Below are 21,592 nucleotides of genomic sequence, written 5' to 3'. Positions count from 1 at the left end.
TATGGGCTGCCATAGACTCCAATGGCAGAAGAATAATAATAAATAAATATAGCTGCAAGCAGCAATGTGGGGGCCAAGCAGGACATGCGACCAGCGCATCAAAGACAACAAGCGAAACACGTCATAGCCGCATTCAAAGCTCTACCGCAGTGTTGAAAATCGGGCATACGGTTCAGAATATACGTACTTCCAACTTTGACAGGTTGGTGGTGCTAGAGACTTTGAGGTGTCGACATAGACTTGGTGACAGGGGTCACGGGACCGTCCACGATGAGTGTGCCTAATGTGGTTATGATACATCAAAACCTTACTGAGATTTGACCACACTTCCTGTTTGGCGGCTTGGACGCCAAATTCGATTGGCTGTAGCGAGCGAACACCTTCGACAATCAAAAATCCCTCTAGAGGTTTTGTGGACATTGGTCTAAAGAATGTGTACAGCCAGTTTCATGTAGATTGGTGAAAATCCCTAGGAGAAGATACATTTTAAGTGTTTTACACAAAATACAAAATGGCGGGAAATCCAATTGGTGGAAAATGACATCATAGGATGCGATGAACTCGGCATGAGCGAGGGATTCCAACGGTACCTCATTTTTCAAAATCGGTTACACAGGTCAAAAGTTGTGTGCATTAACGCACTTCCAACTTTGACATGGTGGTGGCGCTAGAGGGTTTGAGCTGTCGCAATGCCACTTGCTGCCAGAGGTCATGGGACTGTCCCCGAAGAGTGTGCCAAATGTGGCTTTAATACATTAACAATTTGCTGAGATATGACCACACTTCCTGTTTGGCGGCTTAGAGGCCAAATTTGATTGGCTGCAGCGAGCGAACGCAATGGACAATCAGAAATCCCTGTAAGACTTTTGTGGACATCGGTCTACAGATTGTGCCTACCGAGTGTCGTGCAGATTGGAGAAAAAACCTAGGAGGAGATACATTTTGAGAGTTTTTCACAAAATCCAAAATGGCGGGAAATCCAATATGGCGGAAAATGATGTCATGGGGTGCGTTGAACTCGGCTTAAGCCAAGGAATCCAACGGTACCTTGTTTTTGAAAATCGGGCTTACAGGTCAAAAGTTGTGTGCACAAACGCACCTCCAACTTTGACATGTTGGTGGCGCTAGAGGGTTCGAGCTGTGTACATGGGTCTTGGTGAAAAGACTCAGGGGACTGTCATGAATGAGTGTGCCAATTTTCACAACTTTTTACCATATGGTTCTATGGGCTGCCATAGACTCCAATGCCAGAGGAAGATGAATAATAATAATAATAATAATAATAATAAGAAAAGGTACAAGAACAATGGGTGCCTTCGCAGCTTCGCTGCTTGGCCCCCAATAATAATAATAAGAAAAGGTACAAGAACAATGGGTGCCAGCGCTTAGCGCTTCGCTGCTTGGCCCCCAATAATACCATCAATTACAATAGGGTCTTCGCCCCTACGGGGCTTGGCCCCTAATAATAATAATACCATCAATTACAATAGGGGCTTCGCACTTTGTGCTTGGCCCCTAATAATCTAACCTCCCAGAGGGGGGCAGGAATCGGGTGAGAGCGATGGAGCCACAAAACCCTGTCTTCACTAATGTCACATGACTTCTGTGGCTCCGTGCCCTCAGTGTGACAGCACGCTGCAACCCTGGGCGCCCACCATACCTAATCTAAAAACCATTTACCACACCACTAACCATACCACCATACAGCCCAACGGCCCCCTTGACAGCCATTTTAGCCGAGTGTGCGCCTGCAGCACAGTAGCATAGCTCAATACTGAGGTGATCAAGGAAAATATAGTCTCTATGTGTCAGGTTCATTTAAGACAGACTTATGGGCCCTTAAGTCAAAAATAGTGAATTTATCCTTTAAGGTGTGAAATGATTTCTATTTGACAGGTCAGGTCCCCAGGGTCTCTATGCCCTTGTGGCCTAGTGTTGTCACAGCTGATTCTCTGCCTCTGCGTGTATGTTTTGGAGTTGCTGATCCAACCCAACCCTGCAGATCCTGTGCGTAAAAGATCCAGGATGGAACACACAGTATGTTCCAGCTACAGAGCCCAAGCCACACGACTGTCGATATTCTTCCACAATAGTCTCCATCCCTCTAGACTGGATCAATACAGATCAATCTGTAAAATTGCTGTGTGCACAGGAATTCTGCCTCGGAGGATTATCGGTCAATCATCCTGATCAGTTAATCAGTTAGTGAAAACATTTCCCTCCAAGTCATAATGGCTGCTTTCTGTATTGATCTATATTAATTTCCATATAATGCTAGCTGTAGCCTCCACAGAAATTGCCTAGCCTACCAAATATTGTCGACTAATGTTTGACTGATTGAGCAAGATAAATTGTTTATGACTAGAACATTTAAAATGTTAATGCAATATATGCAGTGTGTACACTATATTGCATTAACTTTGTAAATGTTCTAGTCATAAACCATTTATCTTGCTCAATATAAGCAATACACAAGGAATCTGCTTTTTGCACCTACTGCGACTGTAAACTGTCCCTTTAAATGTGAAAAAAAAGTTATTTTTGCAGCCATGTTCCTCTTCATAACAAAAGATCTTAGCCTGAACAAATAGTAAGGGCGCTGACAGTTTCACTTCAAGATAATGGTTAGGTGGCCATTGGAATAGCAATCGCGTTAGGATGACGGTATACTGCCTTTGCCACAACAAGACAAAGTTTGGAAGCTAAACAATGTAAGCAAATGTGTCCGTTTTATATTTAGACATTCCTGAAGCAGAAGTGGGTCATTCAATGCAGGCAGATCATTTCTTTCTTATCAGATCGATGGTCGGTTTTGTAGAATGTAATAGACATTTAACTGAATAGAATAGCTTAATCAAGAGTCTCTGAAGATTTTGGGCAAACGTGACCGTGTTTACGTAACATTTTCACGGAGCATGGGCAACATGCATTTCAGTGTATTATCTGCGCAGATAATAACTTCAGTAGCTAGATAGCAACGCCTCTAGACATGTTTTCCGTCCACAAGCATTGTAGCTACCTTTCCCGTAGGCCTACTAGGGCTATATACATGAAGACTGTCCTTTTCCTATTAAGGAAATAGAAGGTGTGAGATAAACAAGATTTTTTTTTTTTTTTAAATGCTACTGAGTTTCTGCATAGTTAGGCCAGTCACAGCAACGGATATTGTACAAGTCTCTGCTCTTCTGCTGTCGCTATGTGAATTGTCACGAGGCCAGCCTCAATTCATGAGTAGCCTGTTGATCCTAGATAAGAAGGGCAGGGCAGAGGTACCATGCAAAGACAAATACTAGGCTATCTGTACCCTTTCAGAGCCATTACACCAACACGAGGTTATAATTACATTATGAAAGGTTATATAATGAAAGGTTATACATTACATTTACATTATTACATTTACATTTTAGTAATTTCGCTTTCACCCCAATCGACTTATAAGTAGGCTACAGTTGTCCAGAGTAAGTGAACCGATCTTACATCCCAGTCAGTAGAACCAGAGCCACCTGCAGTCAAAGAGGACTTTTTTCTTCTTCTTTTTTTTTTTTTTTTATATTTTGTTTCATTAGTAGCGTTACAACTCATACACAAGTAACCCCGTTCTACTCTGCTCTCGGCCAGGGAGATGAGCAACGCGGCACTCCCCCCGGAGACGGAGATGTGCGAGGACGCCTTCGAGGTCCCCGAGGGGGCGGAGTACCGCTACCTGGTGCAGGACGAGGAGGGGGGAGAGGAGGTGCAGTACGTCCGCCACCGCCACTACATCAGCCCCTTCCTGGTGCTGTCCAGGCGCTGCATCTTCCTGATATGCATGTCCGTGCTCTGCATGCTCTCCCTGGCCGGCTACCTGGCCTTCCTGGCTCAGACGCCGCCGCCCGGCACGGCCGTGGTCAGCACCGACTGCGGAGACTTCCATGGAAGACAGGTGGGTCGGCGCCGGAGTTCTCAGAAGTGGGCGTACTCATAATTGATCGTTACTCATAATTGATCATTCGGTGCAGTTATTGATCAACGGTGAGTATATTGTACTCGGGTGCCTCCGTGGAAACATCACTGGCTATGCTGCCCAGTCTCTACTGCTGGTTGTTAGTGGGTGGGAGGGATTCAGGTCATGAACACACTTCTCCTCAGTATTTGGAGTGGGTTTTAATACCGTTTATACCTTTGTCATTGCAGAGGAACGGGGCCTTCTCCTTTAAGGGCATCCCCTACGCTGCCCCCCCTACCGGCGAACTTCGCTGGGCTCCCCCGGGACCGCCCCAGTGCGGCGGCAGGGTGCGGGACGCCACACGCTTCGGGAGCACGTGCCCCCAGGTGCAGTCCCTCTCCGAGACGGGGGAGGCGACCGGCGGGGAGAGCTGCCTGTTCGCCAACGTGTGGACGCCCACCCTGGACGCCGGGGCGGGGCTGGCCGTCATGGTGTGGATCCACGGCGGCTACCTGCACATACTGAGCGGCTCGGAGAGTGGCTACTCGCCCACGGAGCAGCTGGCGGCGAGCACGGGCGTGGTCTACGTCAGCTTCAACTACCGGCTCAACGCCTTTGGTTTCATGGCCCTGGAGGTGCTCAGGGAGGGCTCTCCCACCAACACGTCCGGTAGGTGCCCGCCCGGGTGCCTGTCCGGCAACGGGGTTAGAACAATAATAGAGAAAAAGGTTTCTGCACGCTTAGGTCCATGCACGTTCCTAATCCAAGCTTCCGGTCATCAGACCTTCATCAGGACAAATCCAGGGGGTTTAAAGCAGGCAGAGAACCAGGTCGAACTGGAATTTGGGAAAGTCTTAACGCACACAACAGGGATTGCAATACAACTTGATAGTTCAGCGCTCGCCTGACTCCCAAACACTGAGCTAGCCTCCTTGTTGTTTAAGTCCTAGCAATTTGTACCCTCTATTGAACCAACAAATAAGTTGGACCAACAAAGTTTGTACTGTCTAAAGCAGTCGTACACAGAATAGATCATGTTGCTATAATGGGAGGGATGTAGTCTTTCACAAGCCATTTACCACGCTAACAGTGCCCTGAAATATTCATGGTACATATATCGTGCTCCCAGATGTGTTGAATGCTTAATAATGTGTATACCTACCCATTAAGATCTTAATTATTTAATAGCCTTTAGTGATTTGGATAAGCGCTAATGTATTTCCTCTTGTCACCTTTTTTCACATTGCTTTTGCCATTATCTTTCTCTCTCTCTCTCTCTCTCTCCCTCTCTCTCTCTCTCTCTTTTCTTTCTCTCTCTCTCTCTCACGCACACACACACACATACACACACACACACACACTAACAAAGGAATACATACCAATAAATACAATGAGCAAAGTGTGTGCAATGCCATACATGTTGTTTTTCCTATAGATTTACTTGAGTCATGGTACAGTATTAATCACCCATGAAATCACTTTTTTTTAATATACAGGTGCATCTCAGAAAATTTGAATATTGTGAAATAATTTTCTGTAATTTAATTCACAGTGACATTTTCATGTATTCTACATCCATTGCACAAAAGGAAATATTTCATTTTTTCAATCTTTATGATTGTACAGTATGGTATGTTCAGTATGTTCATTTATACACTCAATACTTGGTGGGGGCTCCTTTTGCACAAACTACTGCATCAACGTTGAGCGTGGCATGGAGGCAATCAGCCTTTAAATATTTCTCTACATGTGTAATGAATCTATAATTTATGAAAGTTTCACATTTTGAATTAAATTATTTAAAATAATGAACTTTCCACAATATTCTAAATTTCTGAGATGCACCTGTACTGTATATATTGAAGGACAATGATTGAATCTTTGTCTTAGACCTATGTAAAAGACACGGGTACGACCATGTATAATTAAATGCTCAGTCTTTTGGCAGTCTCAACAGTATAATCATGGTTTTAAGTTACTGTTTCTACTGCATGAGTCAGTTAAGTACTCAGTGGTTAGTTTCTCTCTCTCTCTCTCTCTCTCTCTCTCTCTCTCTCACACACACACACACACACATGCGTGCACATGCGTGCACATGCATCTCATACTAAATTCTTCCCATTCCATGCCCTATTTCCTTGTCCTACTGTAGGGCTATATCAGGTACAGTACAGTAGGTTAGCAGGTTTTGAAATAGGATTTAGGGCAGTGGAAACGAGGTCACGACAAACTGGGTGTTAGTCGTGCTTCTCTAATCGAATTGGTGTTCCATCTTTTAATGTCCCACAGGAAACTATGGCTTCATGGACCAGATAGCAGCCCTGCACTGGGTCCAGAGGAACATCCGTGCTTTTGGAGGAGACCCCAATAAGGTCACCATATTTGGACAAAGCTCAGGTGATGGAGACGCGGTATTTACAGTAGGGTCTGTGAATGTACCAATGAAATCCCTGACTTTGACAGAGTGAACCGCATTGTAATCTCTTGACACGACTGTAAACGTGACACCATACCTGGAAAATGCTGCATGTCCCCACCAGAGATGCTGGAACAGAGGTATACTGTATCATTTCCTCCTTTTAATGCTGGCAGACACAGCCCTCGTATCATGTGATGCAGGCACTGTCAGTAGATTGAGTAACTTGTGTCATTTGATACTAGCTTGACACTCCCGTTGAACAGGCTCCCGTTGAAGCCGTTTTCCGAGGTGGGTGTTGCCGAAGGGGTTATCAGCGATTAGTACATCCCCTAACCAATCACGTCATGCCCCTTAATTCCGTCGTCGCATTCAGAGGACGTTGATTGGCCCGGTTGAAATCCCAACCGAGAAATCACTCTGGACGAGAGCCGTTCCAGCCCCCGAATCGCATTTTGAAAATTCAGATTCAGGGGCTGGAGCCAGGCTAATTGGATTGTGGAGTGACGTTACATTCCGGTGTCCACCTTTTAACGACGGATGAACTTGTCCCGTGCCTAGGTGGGACGTCCGTGTGGACCCTGATGATGTCACCGCTGGCGAAGGGGCTGTTCCGTGCCGCGGTGGACATGAGCGGCTCCTACGTGTACAACGCACCGCTGGAGAAGGCGGAGTCAGACAACCTGGTCTTCCTGAATAAAACGGGCTGCGGTGATCTGGCCTGCCTCCGAAAGCTCTCCACCAAACAGATCCTACAGGTACCTCACACACACACACACACACACATGCACACACACACACACACACATGCACACACACACACACACATTTACCAAACACGTTTCCTCTTGTTCCCAGGCCATCCCGTGGAAGGAGTACCCATCATGGGCGGCGGATGACCTGATGGACCTGCCCACTAAGGGCAGATTTGTGGGTCCGGTGGCGGTGGTGGACGGCTATGTCCTCCAAGCCCCTCCCTTCCAGACGTGGGAGGAGAAAGGCGGACACTTCAATGACGTTCCGTTCCTTATAGGGACGACTGCGCAGGAGACTGACTTCTTGTAATTGTTGCGCCTCCTCTGATGGCATCCTCTACCAAACTCAGTGCACACTAGTAACTGTCTGTTCACGTGTGTGTGTGTGTGTGTGTGTTTTCCCCTCCTAGCCCACCTTATGAGAACATCTCAATGTGGACATGGGGGGACTATAGTTGGTTTGTGACTGGTAAGAAACACTGCTTTACCACCCTGAAAGAGCTACAAAGCTAATATCAATCTAGCCACCAGGAGGGAGTAAAACCCAGTCGCTGGTGTGAGACCGTAATGTTTACATTTCCCCTAACCTTCTTCTCCTGTGTCCTATTCAGACAAACTGGCGCCATTTGGTGAGGGTCTCCCAAAGCAGGCGTTGGATTTATACCCCAGCTCGGCACAGTGTCCCACCCATGACCGCTGCCCAGAGTTTGCTTACACCAGCATGGTGTCTGACATGAGGATCACCTGCCCCAATAATGACCTGGCCAGGAGAGCGGCAGGTGTGCACTCACAGCCAGCTTGTGTTTGGATAGACGATGCATGTTGTTATTGAGAAAGGAATAATACATTATGAAGAAGTACTCTGCTTGCAAGATATATCAGCCATAAGTAACGCACAGTGTATTGAACACAGAGGGGCCTATTGTGCCGGCGCTAGGTTTTGTCCGTCGCAAACTCAGTATGTCCCGCCTCCGCCGAGTTTGGTGCGCAATGAAGACGTTCGAAAATTTAAGTTGGGTTTATTGCACATCAAACTCGGCAGTGGTGAGAAATAATTGAATTTGCGAAGGACAAAACTTAGCCCGTAGCACTTAGCACTCAGGCTTGTACTGTAAACACCAGTGAACACGTGTGAAGTCTGATGTGTCTAAATGGAAACGTGTCGGCCCCCCAGACGCCCTACGCAGCCCCGTGTACCGCTACGTGGTGACGCACACGCCATCCAGGGCCATCAACTCGACGGGGTCCCGCTTCTCTTTCCATGGCCTGGACAGCTACGCCTTCTTCGGGGGGCTGGAAGGCATTCTGGGGGGGCTGTCGCCGGAGGACAAGGCCTTCCAGGAGGTCGTCACTCAGAACCTCGTCCACTTCGCTAAAGAGGGTGAGCGACGGAGGAATGCTTCGGTAATCGAATGACCTTTGAAGACATTTCTGACTTTCTCTCCGTCTCTTCCTGTTCACTTCTGCTGCTCTCTCTCCATCCTCCCTCCCACCACTGTCTTGCAGGTAAGATGCCAGAGCCGTGGCCAGAATACCCAGCAGCCACTGCTCTCCTGTCCAAGAACCTGTCCGTGGCCCAGAACTACTCTGCCGAACGCTGCACACTTTGGGAGGAGAACGGCTTCTACTCTTACGCCTGGATCAACTGAACCCTGACCCCTGGCCCCAAAACCCGGATCGTCTGACCACAACCTGACTCCTCCTCCACAGTCAGCTGAGCACGACCTGACCCCTCCTCCGCAGTCAGCTGACCGACGACCGTAGAGGCCTTTTTTCCCCTGTGTCCGGGCCAGCAGGCTGCAGCCTTGTAGGAGCACATGAAGACCACAGGAAATAGATGAAGATAGGTGAGGCCAATCAGGACCAAAACAATGGATGCCTGTACTGTATGTGTTTTGGATTTAAAGACCATGGATGTGGCGCATCACTATATTGTTTTAAAGTTTGATGTCGTGGTATTTGAAGTTTGATGGAAGACAATGTTGGAAAGGGAAGCCCAGCCTAAAATTATTTTATATATATTTATATATACTGCACTGAGAGTTCAATGAAGACGCACACTGCTGTGGTATAAGGGACCAGATAAAAACTGACTGTTTGCATACATTATTCTGACATCATGCAGTGAGGAAAATACAGCTTTAAATTGATTTCATTTTTTATTTTATAAATAGAAAAGGATATGCGCACACTGGATTATAGCTCCCAGCACTCTGAGAGACATTTAGCCTGAAGAAGACCCTGTGGGGTGGAAACATTGCCTAAATAAAATGTTGGGAGCTAAAATCCAGTGTGTGCATATCTTTTTCGATTTATACATAGTTTTACATAGTATCGATTTTAACATAGTATTTTTTTATCCTGCACCTGGCCTAAAGTACAGGTTGGATGTGCACACAGCCACTTCACTTTGCTTCATTTTTTATTTTCATGATGAGTCAAGCTACAGCCAATAGAAAGCCTTTACTGCATGCACTGGTTCACTCAAAGCCAATCACCTCTGTTCAACATGATAGCTCGCCGTGATTAGCGTGTTCAAGCATCCTTAACCCTAATTTACACACGCGCACACGCACACACACCTCTTTTAACCCTGTCTTCTGTGTGTGTGCGTCACCTCCAGACCTGACTAGCAGGCAGAGGGAACGATGCAGCTTCCGTTGGTTGTATGTGGCGAGAGGGATGAAAGTGGATGAAAAGGAGCACATGAAAGAGTTGACATGTAGCCTAATCAGGGATTAGAGCAGAGCTACCTTCTCAATCAGTCCTTGTCCTGTCAAACAGATGCTTCTCTGTTCATTACTGCCCTTCTATGGTCAGACCACTAGCAATAATGTCTTGCTTGAATATTTGCACCACTCCTGCTTTTTGTACTTTTGTAATAAGCTTTATTATCATGCAATAAAAGGGATAGGCCAATACTCTGAATTATGAATTAAATTCTAATAAATATATACTGACACCACACAATGAATGAATTGTGGCTTTACTGACATGCTGGTTGCCTGCAGTAGGCTATTTAACACTTGGATTAGAGCCTAAATACAGTCCATTTCTTTGGGTAGACCATAGATGTATTAGTAGACCTACCGCTAAAATTGCTGGTGTAAAGAGAAGTTAAGGCCACGAGAGGGAGCCACAGTCAAATCCATCAGATCGAGTATCACGTTGGATGAGGTGAGTTGAGGGGCTGTAAAACAGCGGGCTGTATGACTGTACCGGACTGTACCTTTAAGACAGCATCATAAAGCTCTCATATTTATCTGTCACCCATGCCACGCTGCCGCGCCTGCTCAGTCGACTGTTCTGTACAAATGTAGGCTACCCGAGAACACCGACCCGCTGCCTGGCCGTGTGTGATCCTGGCGAACTGGGAACGGGCTATTGTTGTCAACTGTGCGGTTTCGGTCTCAGCTCCGCTGGATATAAAAGTCTACGAGCGACAAAATAATGCAAAGAGGGAATCTTCGTTTTTCCACTGCACGGATAGCGCAGAGAGATATCCAAAATAAACGGTAACGTTATTATGTAATTATATATTTTTCAGTGTTGGTCCTGGCTTACTACCGTTATCATTATACTAATGTCTACGACACTGGCACAATAGGCTTTATTATTAAGCGGTCTAGAGACTACATTGCGCGTGTTTGTTTTTGTGTGAATATCTGTTTCTTTTCTTTTAAATAACAGAGTAGATATTGTAGAAACCTTTGCCATTCTCATCACCGCTGGTATGATGCTCTGTTCTGTAGCACAGCAAGTGGAAGTAAAGAATGCCAGCCTATACGTGACCCCTCTCCCCCGCTGGGACTAAATGGCACAGAGCCACCGTTCACTGAAATTCGATGTCAAATGCCACGTGACTCATACGTTTGTCATGAAATGAGTAATTACAGAAATAAATGATAGATGATTTCTTCATCTTGCTGTGTGTGTGTGTGTGTGTGTGTGTGTGTGTTGTGGATAGAGAGAGAGAGAGAGAGAGAGAGAGAGGGAGAGAGGGAGTAGAGTTCTTGTCCAGGCCCGTGTAACCTCAGTAGCAGAAGGACAGGCTACAGCGTGCTACTCCAGACCCGCTGGTCTCCCTGGCCTCCACTCCCTACCAACCGGGATGTTTCTCTAGAACTAGAACGCCATGTGACTGTATGGTTTACACCACCGGGGCCACATGCAGCCCTGCCATATGGTTTGAATGATGACGCTTTTCAGATGCGCTGGTCGTCATCATCCCTGCTGGCTCCTCTCTGCGGCTGATGATGATGATGACGACGATGATGATGATGAAACAAATGTCAATTAGTCATTCAGCATGCCTACCTTCCTTCCTGTGTCCCTTCCCCCCTGCCTCCATCACTGCATGGGCTCCCTCCCTGACTGCCCGCTTGCCTGCCCCCTCCCCTCCCTTCCTCCCTGCTTCCCTCCCTGCCTCCTTGACTGCTTACTAGTCTGCCTCCCTTCCTGCCTCCCTCCCTCCCTCCCTGCCTGCCTGCCCTGGGGGACTGCCGGAGTCCAGCAGAGGACTGAGTGTCCATCTCCCCGCTGTGTTCTATCTATCTGTCTGTGTCAGTGACCGGCTGGTAGAGACGGGCCTCGTACTCTACTGCAGCGTACCTCACTGAATTATTCAACTTGTTTAACCCACATTCAGACACACTGGTCTCTGATGAATAGTGGGACTGGGCTATATTGGGAAAGGACAGTTACTGGGCACGGGCCCTACAGCCGAGTCGGTCACGTGACATCAGTTATGCGGTGGAACTCCATGTTCTTTGTTCCGGTGCTCTGGATTGCAGGTTGGGAACGGCACACTTCCATTGCGTAATCCTACTTCCTACTCCGGAGATAGTCCTAATCCAGATGGTTAATGGGACCTGCGGTGGGGGGTCCAGATTATGACCCTGGGTGCGCTGGTGATAATGATGGCCGTGGATAATGTGGATTAAATGGAAGTAAGTCTCCTGCTGCTTTGTTTTTGTTTGAGCGCAGTCATTTGAAAAACGCTGCGACCCGTGACCTTCATCTCCGTCGCCATGGAGACCCCGTGTGTTTTTCCGGGGGCTCTGCGGTGAAGGTCTGTGTGCGGGAGGACTCGGGAAGACAGACGAGAGAGACAGAGAGGGTTCTGTCCTCTGAACGCCGACAAGACCGCTGGCTCCCAGAGGGCTTAAATTACTGATGCACACAACCGAGACACGCATGCACCCGCACACACACACACACACACACACACACACACACACACACACACACACAGTCGCGTAAACCGCACGCACAAACCTCTTCGCTCTCTGCCAGTCCCGACCCACCCTGGCCAGAGGCCGCTCTCTTGATTCACAAACCCGCGGTCGTGTGGACTGCTTCTCTCGCATGAAACTCAGCCTGGTATTTATGAAACACAAAGGATTGTCAGCAAACACCGGAAGGCAGTCATATTATCTGGAACCCCGTAGCTTCAGTGGTGCGTTGATGGGGGAGAGAAGAAACTCAGACGCAGAGAGACATGCGCACGGGATCGGCCAGGAGAGGGTTCAGACCGGAAGGTTCCTGGATTAAGAGGGACAATGGAGACAGATACAACAGACAGCGATATCAGCCAGCTCTTCCCCTCATATGTTTACTGAGCCCTGTTGCTAGCAGGGGTCAGGATAGTTCAACGGCAGTGGACGTCCCACAACGTATGGTTGATAATCAAGTGGCCTAATCAAATCTGTCAGTCCAACATGATTAGCAAGAGAAATGTAACCCTAACCCATCACAAGAAGCACTGAGCCAGAATTTTCTGAATGTCTGAGTCTGTTGCTTTGAAAGCTAACACACTCATCCACGAGCGTCTGTTGCCCGAGGTGGTTGTTAAGAGGGATGTTGTTTAAATCGTGTTGTTTTGTTGTTGTTTTTGTCATCACAGATATTGACATGAAGAAAGACATTGAGACACTGATAGCAGAGGAACGTGCTGACATCATCTTGAAATATGATACGGTGAGTGATGTTCTAGAAGTTAAACGGCTCTGAAGACTCGCTGATACTGTAATCATTAAAATAGCCACTGATACTGTACACTGGGGACCTTTATGTAATTTATTATAATCGACCACGAGAATGTTTTCTGTAGGCTGCTGGATGCTCCTTAATGAGAGACATCCCTTCTGCTACGGCCTAGGAGATACCAGTCTAGTTTCACTAAGCAGTTGTATCATGCCGGTCTCTCTGTGCTGTCTGTCCTGTCTGTATGTCCTTCTGTCCACTCAGGAGGAAGAGCTCACACTTGTTTGAACGACTGGTCAATAAACGTGACTCAAAACGGCGCTCTAAGGAGGAGAAGTGGGAGCAGAGTGTGTGTGTTCAGTACATAGAGAGCCTGAGCGTGCCTTACCGAAGGACACTAATACCGAAGCATGCCTGTTTGTGGTCTGTTGTGTCAGACTGATATTACACTGCTGTGTCTTCTAACTATGTGTTAAGGCCCAGGCTTCCAGGACTTCAGCCCTCAATGTTTTTTGGGATTTGCCTCAAATAGTTCAATCATGCAGTCCTCCCCCCTAAATATTCTTATTATTAAAAAAAACTAGAAAACAATCTCAACGGCAGGCCAACTTTTGCTGGATGTAGCTTGCAGAAAAAAACAAAAAAACATCAGCTATCAGCCAGTTCTTTGCTGGCTCGGTGCAAAGCTTTCAGTTTAAACATAATTTCTTATTGGAGCCCCACTGTGTAAATCCCATAAAAACGCCGCTGTGAACTATAGAACCTGCATCTGTGTGTCTGAGACCGCCCTCAGACAGACAAGCTGACACAGAGAGAGAGAGGGAGAGAGAGAAGGTTCGGGAGGGCGCCTGGAGTTAAATTTAGCCCACCGTCTTGATGCCGGCAGAGGCAAGGCTTGCAGGGTTGCCCTGTCGCGCCATGGCAACAGCTGTGACAAGCGCCATAGGGGCAGATTTGAGGGCGGCGTCCCGGCAGTCGCCTCTCCCGACGCCCCCGGGGGCCAAACGCGCTCGCCGGCGGACTGAGGATGACGGACGCCGATTCCGAACGCAGCCATCACCGTGAAGTAGGCTACGCCGTGACTGCGCTGTGTGGATGTGGTGTGCCCTAGTGTCTGTGATGACCTACGGGAACAGGCTGGTTGCGGAGGAGGCAGCCATCCTCTCTTCACACGTTCACATCATCTCATTCTCAGTGTTTAATCAAACATCCCTTCTGCTGCTCCCTCCTCTTTCACCTCAACAGCCAGCGCCGGATGGCTTTATTTAGCACTCTCACTTTCCCAGCTGTGACACCCCCGAGCCCTGCGGCAGAGAGAGAGAGAGAGAGAGAGAGAGAAAGAGGGTGTCTGGGTGGGGGGGGGTGCTCCTACTGACTTCTGACTCCTCTAGTATCCAACCTCTTTCCCTGACCGCAACCTGTCATCTGATAGGCTGGAATGTCACGGTCTCCTGCTAGCCAGAGAGAGAGAGAGAGAGTGGCCTCTCCGTCTGGACCCGTAATGATTCTGTTGGGGGCAACATTGGGATCGGATTGTTGATTGAACGTTCCATTACGGGTGACTCGCGTCTAACCTGTTCAACAACGACACGGGCGATTTCTAATCTCCCGATTGATGGTTGGGTTGATTGTAGGCTACTGCATTTCATATGAAGTGGTATTCATTGTACGTCATGTCTGCTTTGCAGTGAGCGTGAGAGACTCCGTACGTACACTGCACGGGCATGGTTTTCTGTTTCCCTGAAACTGAACGTAATCTGTGCATGCGCTCAAGGTTTTGTTGACTCTGACTCGTGCGTGTGTGTGTGTGGGCGTGTGTGTGTGTGTGTGTGTGTGTGTGTCTCCAGGGCAGACAGGAGGGAGTGGAGATCGACCCGTGGGAAGATGCGGACTACAGTATCTACAGAGTTACAGACCGCTTTGGATTCATGCAGTGAGTCGGCGCAACGGCGACATCCGCGAAACCATAACTGTACTGCGTTACGGTGAGGTGTTCCTGTCAGAATCTGATGGCCTGTTTCTCCTCCCCCCACCCCAGCGAGGAGGAGCTCCCGAGCCCCAGTGCGCACGAGGAGAAGGTACGGGGACGGACGGGGTCATGCTAGCCTACGGGGTCACGCCAGCAGCTACAGCTACCGGGCTAAGAGCACCGGCGGACCGCGTGGTCAGACCTGGCGTGCGGTCAGGGGAGAGACGGGAGAGAAAACATGACCTTCGAGTCTGACCCGTTACATCGGGGGTCGGGGGCGTAAGGTTCCCACTTCTCAGGAGCTGTGTGTGCGTGTGTGTCTGTGTATACGTGTGTGTGTGTGTGTGTGTGTGTCGGTGATCATCCCCTGCCCCCCCCTCCCCTCCCTGTCACATTCAGTGTCACATTCTCTGGGCATCCATTTACTGAGAGCTGATCTCTGGGCATGTCACCCACGCTGGGCATGTCACCAGCACATGCCACAACTCCCAACCCGGGTCATGTGTTATGACGTTAGGAGGACTGATCTGTTTATAAACAGGTGTAGCCCTGTGTAGCGTTTAAACACCTGTCAATACAGTACATCGGAACGCAGTAGGGCGAGACCGTACAGTACATTCGGTCCTCTTGTTGGGTGAAGCGATCCGTCGGAGGGAAGCATGCCGGTCAGCGCCGGTTTGGTGAGACGCTCTCCTGTGTGTGTGACCTTCTCAGCGGAAGCAGTTGGAGATGGAGAGAGTGGAGAAATGGCTGAAGATGGTGAAGAAGTGGGCTAAGTACAGAAACAGTGACAGGGTGAGAATGACATAGACACACGTGTACACTCACACACACACACACACACACACACACGTGCATGTTCCTACCGTTCCTGTCTCATCTAATGTAGGTGAAAAGCCCTTGTCACTCGCATTTACATGGCCGCCTCCCTGTGTTTACGTTCTGCCACCATCCTATCGCCCCCCCCCCTCCTCCCGGCCCCCCCTCATGTCCTGTCAGATGATGAAGAGGGTGTACAAGGGCATCCCCCTGCAGTTCAGAGGTCAGGCTTGGGCACTGATGCTGGACGTGGAGAAGCTAAAGGCTGAGAATGAGGGCAAATACGAGGTAGGTCTCTGGCTGACCCCAGACCGTACTTGACTCACACGCATGCACGCACGCACACACACCCACACATAGGCTATAAACACGATAGAAGCATCAGCTGTACTGTAGTCATCCTGGGTGTGTAGGAGTGTTCTTTTGATCAGCGCCCACTCACAGATGGCATCCGGATAGTTTATGCCTACCATACACTAGAAGACTTCCAAAAGACTTTTAAAAACACTAAAGTCTGACACACTCTCACATCTAAAGACATGTGTTGAGTTTGCGAAGATTTTGCAAAGACTGGGATCATGCAGGGTGATTTGCATGAGCCAGGACCAGAAACGTCAGATAATATTAAACATTTGATTGTATCGGAACATCGAGACGATAACGAGACTGACGTAAGACGGCTCGGACCGCCACCTTACAGCAAACGATCGAGGTGAGGGGAGCTCGCTACGACTCCAGCAAAACTCTCCTGATTTCATTCCGGCATTGGAAATTTGTCTGTGCCGGTGAAATCAGGTCAGAAGTCGGTTGGTCTAATACTGCCATTAGTTACACAACGGTTTCAACACAATATGGCACAGAGAGGGTCCCAGCTCCCCTCGCCATGTCCACACACTCACTAGAGCAGGATTACCAACGCTGGGTTGTGGACTCTAAGTGCTTTTTTCCAAAAACCAAGAGGATTAGGCCAGCGAGATGGAAAAAAAAGCTGCTGGAGCTGAAACTGAGCTACAAGGACAACACAAACATCAGAGGAAATAACATGACACGTTTATTGGATTGCTCCTGTAAGTTTATACAAAATAAGAAAAAAGAGATTTCCGATGTACACGGGATGTAGAATTATGTGCATTCCTTTGAGAAATCAAATATGTTATGTTTTATTTTAATATTCTTTTCAGAGAATGAAAGAACAAGCCAGAATGTACTCCTCCGAAATTAAACAGATCGACCTTGATATCAACAGAACCTTTAGGAACCACATCATGTTCATGGATCGATTCGGAGTCAAGTAAGTTACCAGCGGCGTGTGTGTGCGTGTGAGTGTGTGTGCGTGCGTGCATCTGTGTGTGTGTGTGTATGTACTGTGACCCTATATTATTTATTGTATGTGTTGCAGTTATTCTAGAAGGCCTTCCCAGAGCGTTTTAGGTAACAGTGTTCCTCTGTGGTTCCTAGACATGTGGGTAGCGGGGTGTTTAGAGAGAGGGGCAGGCCTGTGTGGAGGTCACTGGTTTGTTAGGAACCTGAGCCAGTAACACTGTGATGTCACTGACAACTTAATAAACCACAGACCTACTCTCGAGGGGCAGTGGAAACTCTGGCGAAGCCAACTCCAACCGCTCACTGCTTCAGTATTTAGAGGGAGTTGAAAATGGAATGATTTGAGAGCAGTGGGGAGAAGACTACAAAGACTGTTGTTGACTGTGTAGTGTGAGGTTGAGTGCTCATAGAGTAGCTTGTAAGAGGATGTGCCAGTCGCTGTGATATAATAGGTTTTTGGGAGGGATTTCACTCACTCAGTATGTAACAGAGCACTCTCTCTCTCTCTCTCTCTCTCTCTTTCTCTCTCTCTCTCTCTCTCTACACACACAGACAGCAGTCATTGTTCCATGTCCTCTCTGCTTATTCGGTCTACAACACGGTGAGTGGATTGTTTGCCCTCCCAACGCCACCCTTACCCTCTCCAAACCCTCCCCTCTTCCTAGCTGTCAGTGGCCTCGTTTGAAACTGACCTTTCACCTCTGACCCCTAGGAGGTGAGCTACTGCCAGGGCATGAGTCAGATCGCCGCCCTGCTGCTCATGTACATGAACGAGGAGGACGCCTTCTGGGCCCTGTCACAGCTGCTGACCAATCAGAAACATGCTATGCACGGTGAGCCGACCAATCACAGGGCCAATGCACTGCGAAACGACCACACGAAACACACAGTCAAACACACGAAACAGGCAGGGTGATGTTCTACTAAAACACCCTCTTTCTGCCCCCCCACCCCACCCCCAGGATTTTTTGTTCCTGGATTCCCGAAACTTCATCGATTCCAGGCACACCATGATCAGATTATTTCCAAACTCATCCCCAAGCTGAAAAAACATCTGGTGAGAGATTCACTGTCCAGATAACCCTTTGTGCGATAAGGGTGTCACAGAGTTGCATAACCATATCGAAATTAAGTTACATTACATAGACAGTTGCATAACCAATCATGTTATACTGTAGGCTACAGAACAGAATTTTGATGTATTTACTGATTCTCTGTCTTTATCTCTGTCTCCCTCTCTCTCTCTCTCGCTCTCTCTCTCTCTCTCTCTCTCTCTCTTTCTCTCCAGGACAGGGAGCAGATGTCTACAGGGATCTACAGTACCAAATGGTTCCTGCAGTGCTTCATAGACAGGGTGAGGAGTCTTAGTGACAGGGGTCAGCATAGGACACACTGCCTTGTGACGTCCAATCACAGCGTTCCGTTTGAACGGCCAGTAACAACAAATAACTGCTGTATTACGACCATGCAGTCTGAGAAAGGATATCATTCATAAAACACTTGAGCACAGGAATCACCTCTCATTGACGCAGAATGTCTTTTGTGTGATCGTTAACTACAAGAAAGAGTATTTGAGGTTATCGTGAGTACTTCAAAAAGAGTATTTGAGGTTATTATGCTCTTTTCTGGGCCCTGTCTGAGCAGCCCCTGGGCTGAACGAGTGTGTATTACCCACAATCCTGTGGTGCTGGCGGTCGGCGCCCGGAACGTGCCACTGTCAGCGCTTCTCCGTCCTGCTGAGGTCAGCCACAGAGATGGGCCTGACGGGATGTGTGCCGCTGTGGGCTGGACCGGGACCAGACAAAACCCCTGACTCCAACCAGAGAGATGAGGGGCTGGCAGAGAGGGAGAGAGAGAGAGAGAGAGAGAGAGAACAAAAGATGAGAAACTCAGAAAGCCGTTGTCGGATCAGAACAAAAGCAGTGGGCCCATGTACAGTATCGCTGATACGCCGATTATAACCGAATCGAACTTGGACAGGAAACGACGGCGACATAAATGTGGGCAGTATGAAATGTTCCTGTTCCTGCCCTGATCCTGATCCTGTTCCTCGTAGACCCCGTTCACGCTGACCCTGCGTCTGTGGGACATCTTCATCCTGGAGGGAGAGAGGATTCTGACCGCCATGTCCTACACCATCCTGAAAATACACCGGAGTAAGGAAGCTAACTTTCAAACGCCACAAAGTGATGTGAATCATCCAGTCAAGTGTGTAAACCTGTTCTCTGTGTCTGTGTGTGTGTGTGTGTGTGTGTGTGTGTGTGTGTGTGTGTGTGTGTGTGTGTGTGTGTGTGTGTGTGCAGAGCGTCTACTGAAGATGTCTCTGGAGGAGCTAAGGGAGTTCCTACAGGAGAGGATCGGCCAGACATTCCTCTACAGCGATGATGTCATCATCGAACAGCTGCAGGCCTCCATGGCGGAGCTGCGCAAGATGAAGCTGGACCTCCCTCCTCCAGGTACGGGAAACACCGCCTGCACTCTGTCCAGTTAACCTCTGGAGGTAGTTTAATTTCCCCCTGGGGGGATCAATAAAGTGTCTGTCTGTCTGTCTCTCTCTCTCTCTCTCACTCTCACTCTCTCTCTCTCTCTCTCTCTCTCTCTCTATATATATATATATATATATATATATATATATATATACATCCATCCATCCATCCATCCATCCATCCATCCTCCATCCATCCATCCTAATCTAATATAATATAATCTATGTTCTTCTGTCGGCAGCCAAGCAAGAAGAGCTGCCTCTTCAGCCCCTTGGCCTGGAGCTGCCCATGCTGCTGAGTCCAGTCAAGCCCCCCAGAGTGACCCCTGCCCTGGACGGTGGCCGGCCGGGAGCCTCCCTCAGCCTCCACATCATCAGCCACCTTCCCGACACCATCTGCCCCGACCAGAGCCCCTCCAAGGAGGACCGGAAGAAGGCTCTGGACGAGGAGGAGCCCCCCGCGCTGCCATCTCCGGACCCTGTCCTCGTCCACCGCCAGGCCCCCCTCACCCCAGATGGGCCCCCGCAGGTGGGGCCGCCTCCTTACCAACCACCAGGGGGCCACGCTGCTTCAGATGTGGAGACACGGGTGGGCTCTGCCGCGCACACGCCGCCCGGCACGCCGGAGATAGCCGGGGGGCCGCCCGGCCCGCTGGGCGCACCTCCAGAGCAACCCGCCGGCGACCAGACCGGGACCGGCCCGTCCTCCTCGTTCGGCGTTCCCCAGTCGCCCTGCAGGGTCCCCCGGACCCAGTCGGCACCCGTAGCCCAGGCTGCCCAGCGGCCCTCCGGCCCACCCCGCTCCGGTAGCCTGTCGGTGGGGGAGAGGGCCGAGGACAGCTACCTGGTTCAGCTGCTGGAGGAGGCGTCCGCCCTGCTCACACACAAGCCCCAGAACACCGGGGGAGCAGGGGAGACGTAGTGGGCCAAGCCTGGCCACTCAAAATCAAGCCCCGCCTCCCAGCCTGCTCCAGCTGCTACAATCATTAACATGCTAGAACATTCTGGAGAACTGTTTAGGTGTTCTCTGTTTTCATGATTGATTTGGCAGATGTGAGCCTGGGAGTTCGGACTATTATTGTCAGAGAAGCTGCCATAATCCATGTGACAGAGGACAGCAAGCCATTGTAACCCTTAAAAGCGAAAACCTATTTCATTTTTTATTATAGTTTTGTAATGTCTTATTGATGAGAAATATGTTTGGGTAGAGAGACAGTCTTTGTAAAATATTTAATAGCAGAGTCACATTCATATTTTTGGTATGTTTTCTTGCTACAGAAAGAAATGCCTTATTTGGTTTTACAATAACACTGCCATGTATCGCAGTCGAGGGAGGTGATAGATTTCAAATCGGAATGGGAAAGAGGTCTAGTTGAAATGAATACAACACATCAGCAAGAGCAATGAAGAAAAATGTTGAAAACCCCATGTATCCGGTGCCTGTTGGGAGTGAGCTGGCTCATCTTCTTATTATGTTGATTGTAAACATTGACATCTGTACACCTGGGATTCACAACCTCTAGGCCTCAAAAAGAAGTTGACTTCTTCATATCGGGTCATACCAGTTTTCTACAGTAGGTCAACATTATTTATTGTTCATTTAGTAAATACGCAGCACAAATGGTGGCTGTAAATGACGGTTGTTTGTGTCTGTTAGTTTGGGCTTAATCTTTTTATTTAGCAGGAATGTTTGGTATTTAAAACTCATATTGTATTTTTGGACAATTTTATGGATTGGATTATGGGACTTTTGTCGTAATGTATTGTAGCATTTTCTTAGTAGGCTATTTTTAAGATTTGTTCTGGCAATATGCAGGTATTTTGTTATAATGTATTGGAAGGAGACACCTTTTCAGAAAGCCTCGATTGTGAACTGACTGTAGAAATGTAGAACCTAGAGACATGTTGTCAACAC

The 21,592-nt window shown here is 48.4% G+C and overlaps 2 protein-coding genes across 2 annotated transcripts; both read left to right on the top strand.

Annotated features, from left to right (window-relative positions):
- The first annotated feature begins 2,572 nt into the window (after positions 1-2,572).
- Positions 2,573-10,052, top strand: LOC311308264 (para-nitrobenzyl esterase). Its single transcript, XM_084437212.1, has 10 exons — positions 2,573-2,711; positions 3,619-3,922; positions 4,174-4,594; positions 6,215-6,322; positions 6,903-7,099; positions 7,200-7,402; positions 7,507-7,565; positions 7,708-7,875; positions 8,271-8,477; positions 8,603-10,052. Coding segments are annotated over exons 1-10 (1,812 nt in total). The 5' UTR covers positions 2,573-2,709; the 3' UTR covers positions 8,746-10,052.
- Positions 10,053-10,561: 509 nt separating this feature from the next.
- On the top strand, positions 10,562-20,599 carry LOC311308422 (USP6 N-terminal-like protein; the record flags this gene model as incomplete). The annotated part of the gene is made up of 14 exons (XM_084437381.1): positions 10,562-10,611; positions 13,002-13,075; positions 14,929-15,014; positions 15,120-15,159; positions 15,765-15,845; positions 16,050-16,157; positions 17,051-17,160; positions 17,745-17,793; positions 17,905-18,025; positions 18,155-18,249; positions 18,481-18,546; positions 19,249-19,348; positions 19,496-19,648; positions 19,920-20,599. The coding sequence occupies exons 2-14, from the start codon at positions 13,010-13,012 to the stop codon at positions 20,597-20,599; spliced, it is 1,755 nt and encodes a 584-aa protein (XP_084293507.1). The 5' UTR covers positions 10,562-10,611; positions 13,002-13,009.
- Positions 20,600-21,592: the final 993 nt, after the last annotated feature.

The sequence above is a fragment of the Borostomias antarcticus genome (assembly GCF_949987555.1).
Source record: "Borostomias antarcticus genome assembly, chromosome: 4".
Taxonomy (NCBI): domain Eukaryota; kingdom Metazoa; phylum Chordata; class Actinopteri; order Stomiiformes; family Stomiidae; genus Borostomias; species Borostomias antarcticus.
The sequence above is the reverse complement of the archived record's forward strand: the minus strand, read 5'-3'. Positions and strand labels throughout refer to the sequence as shown.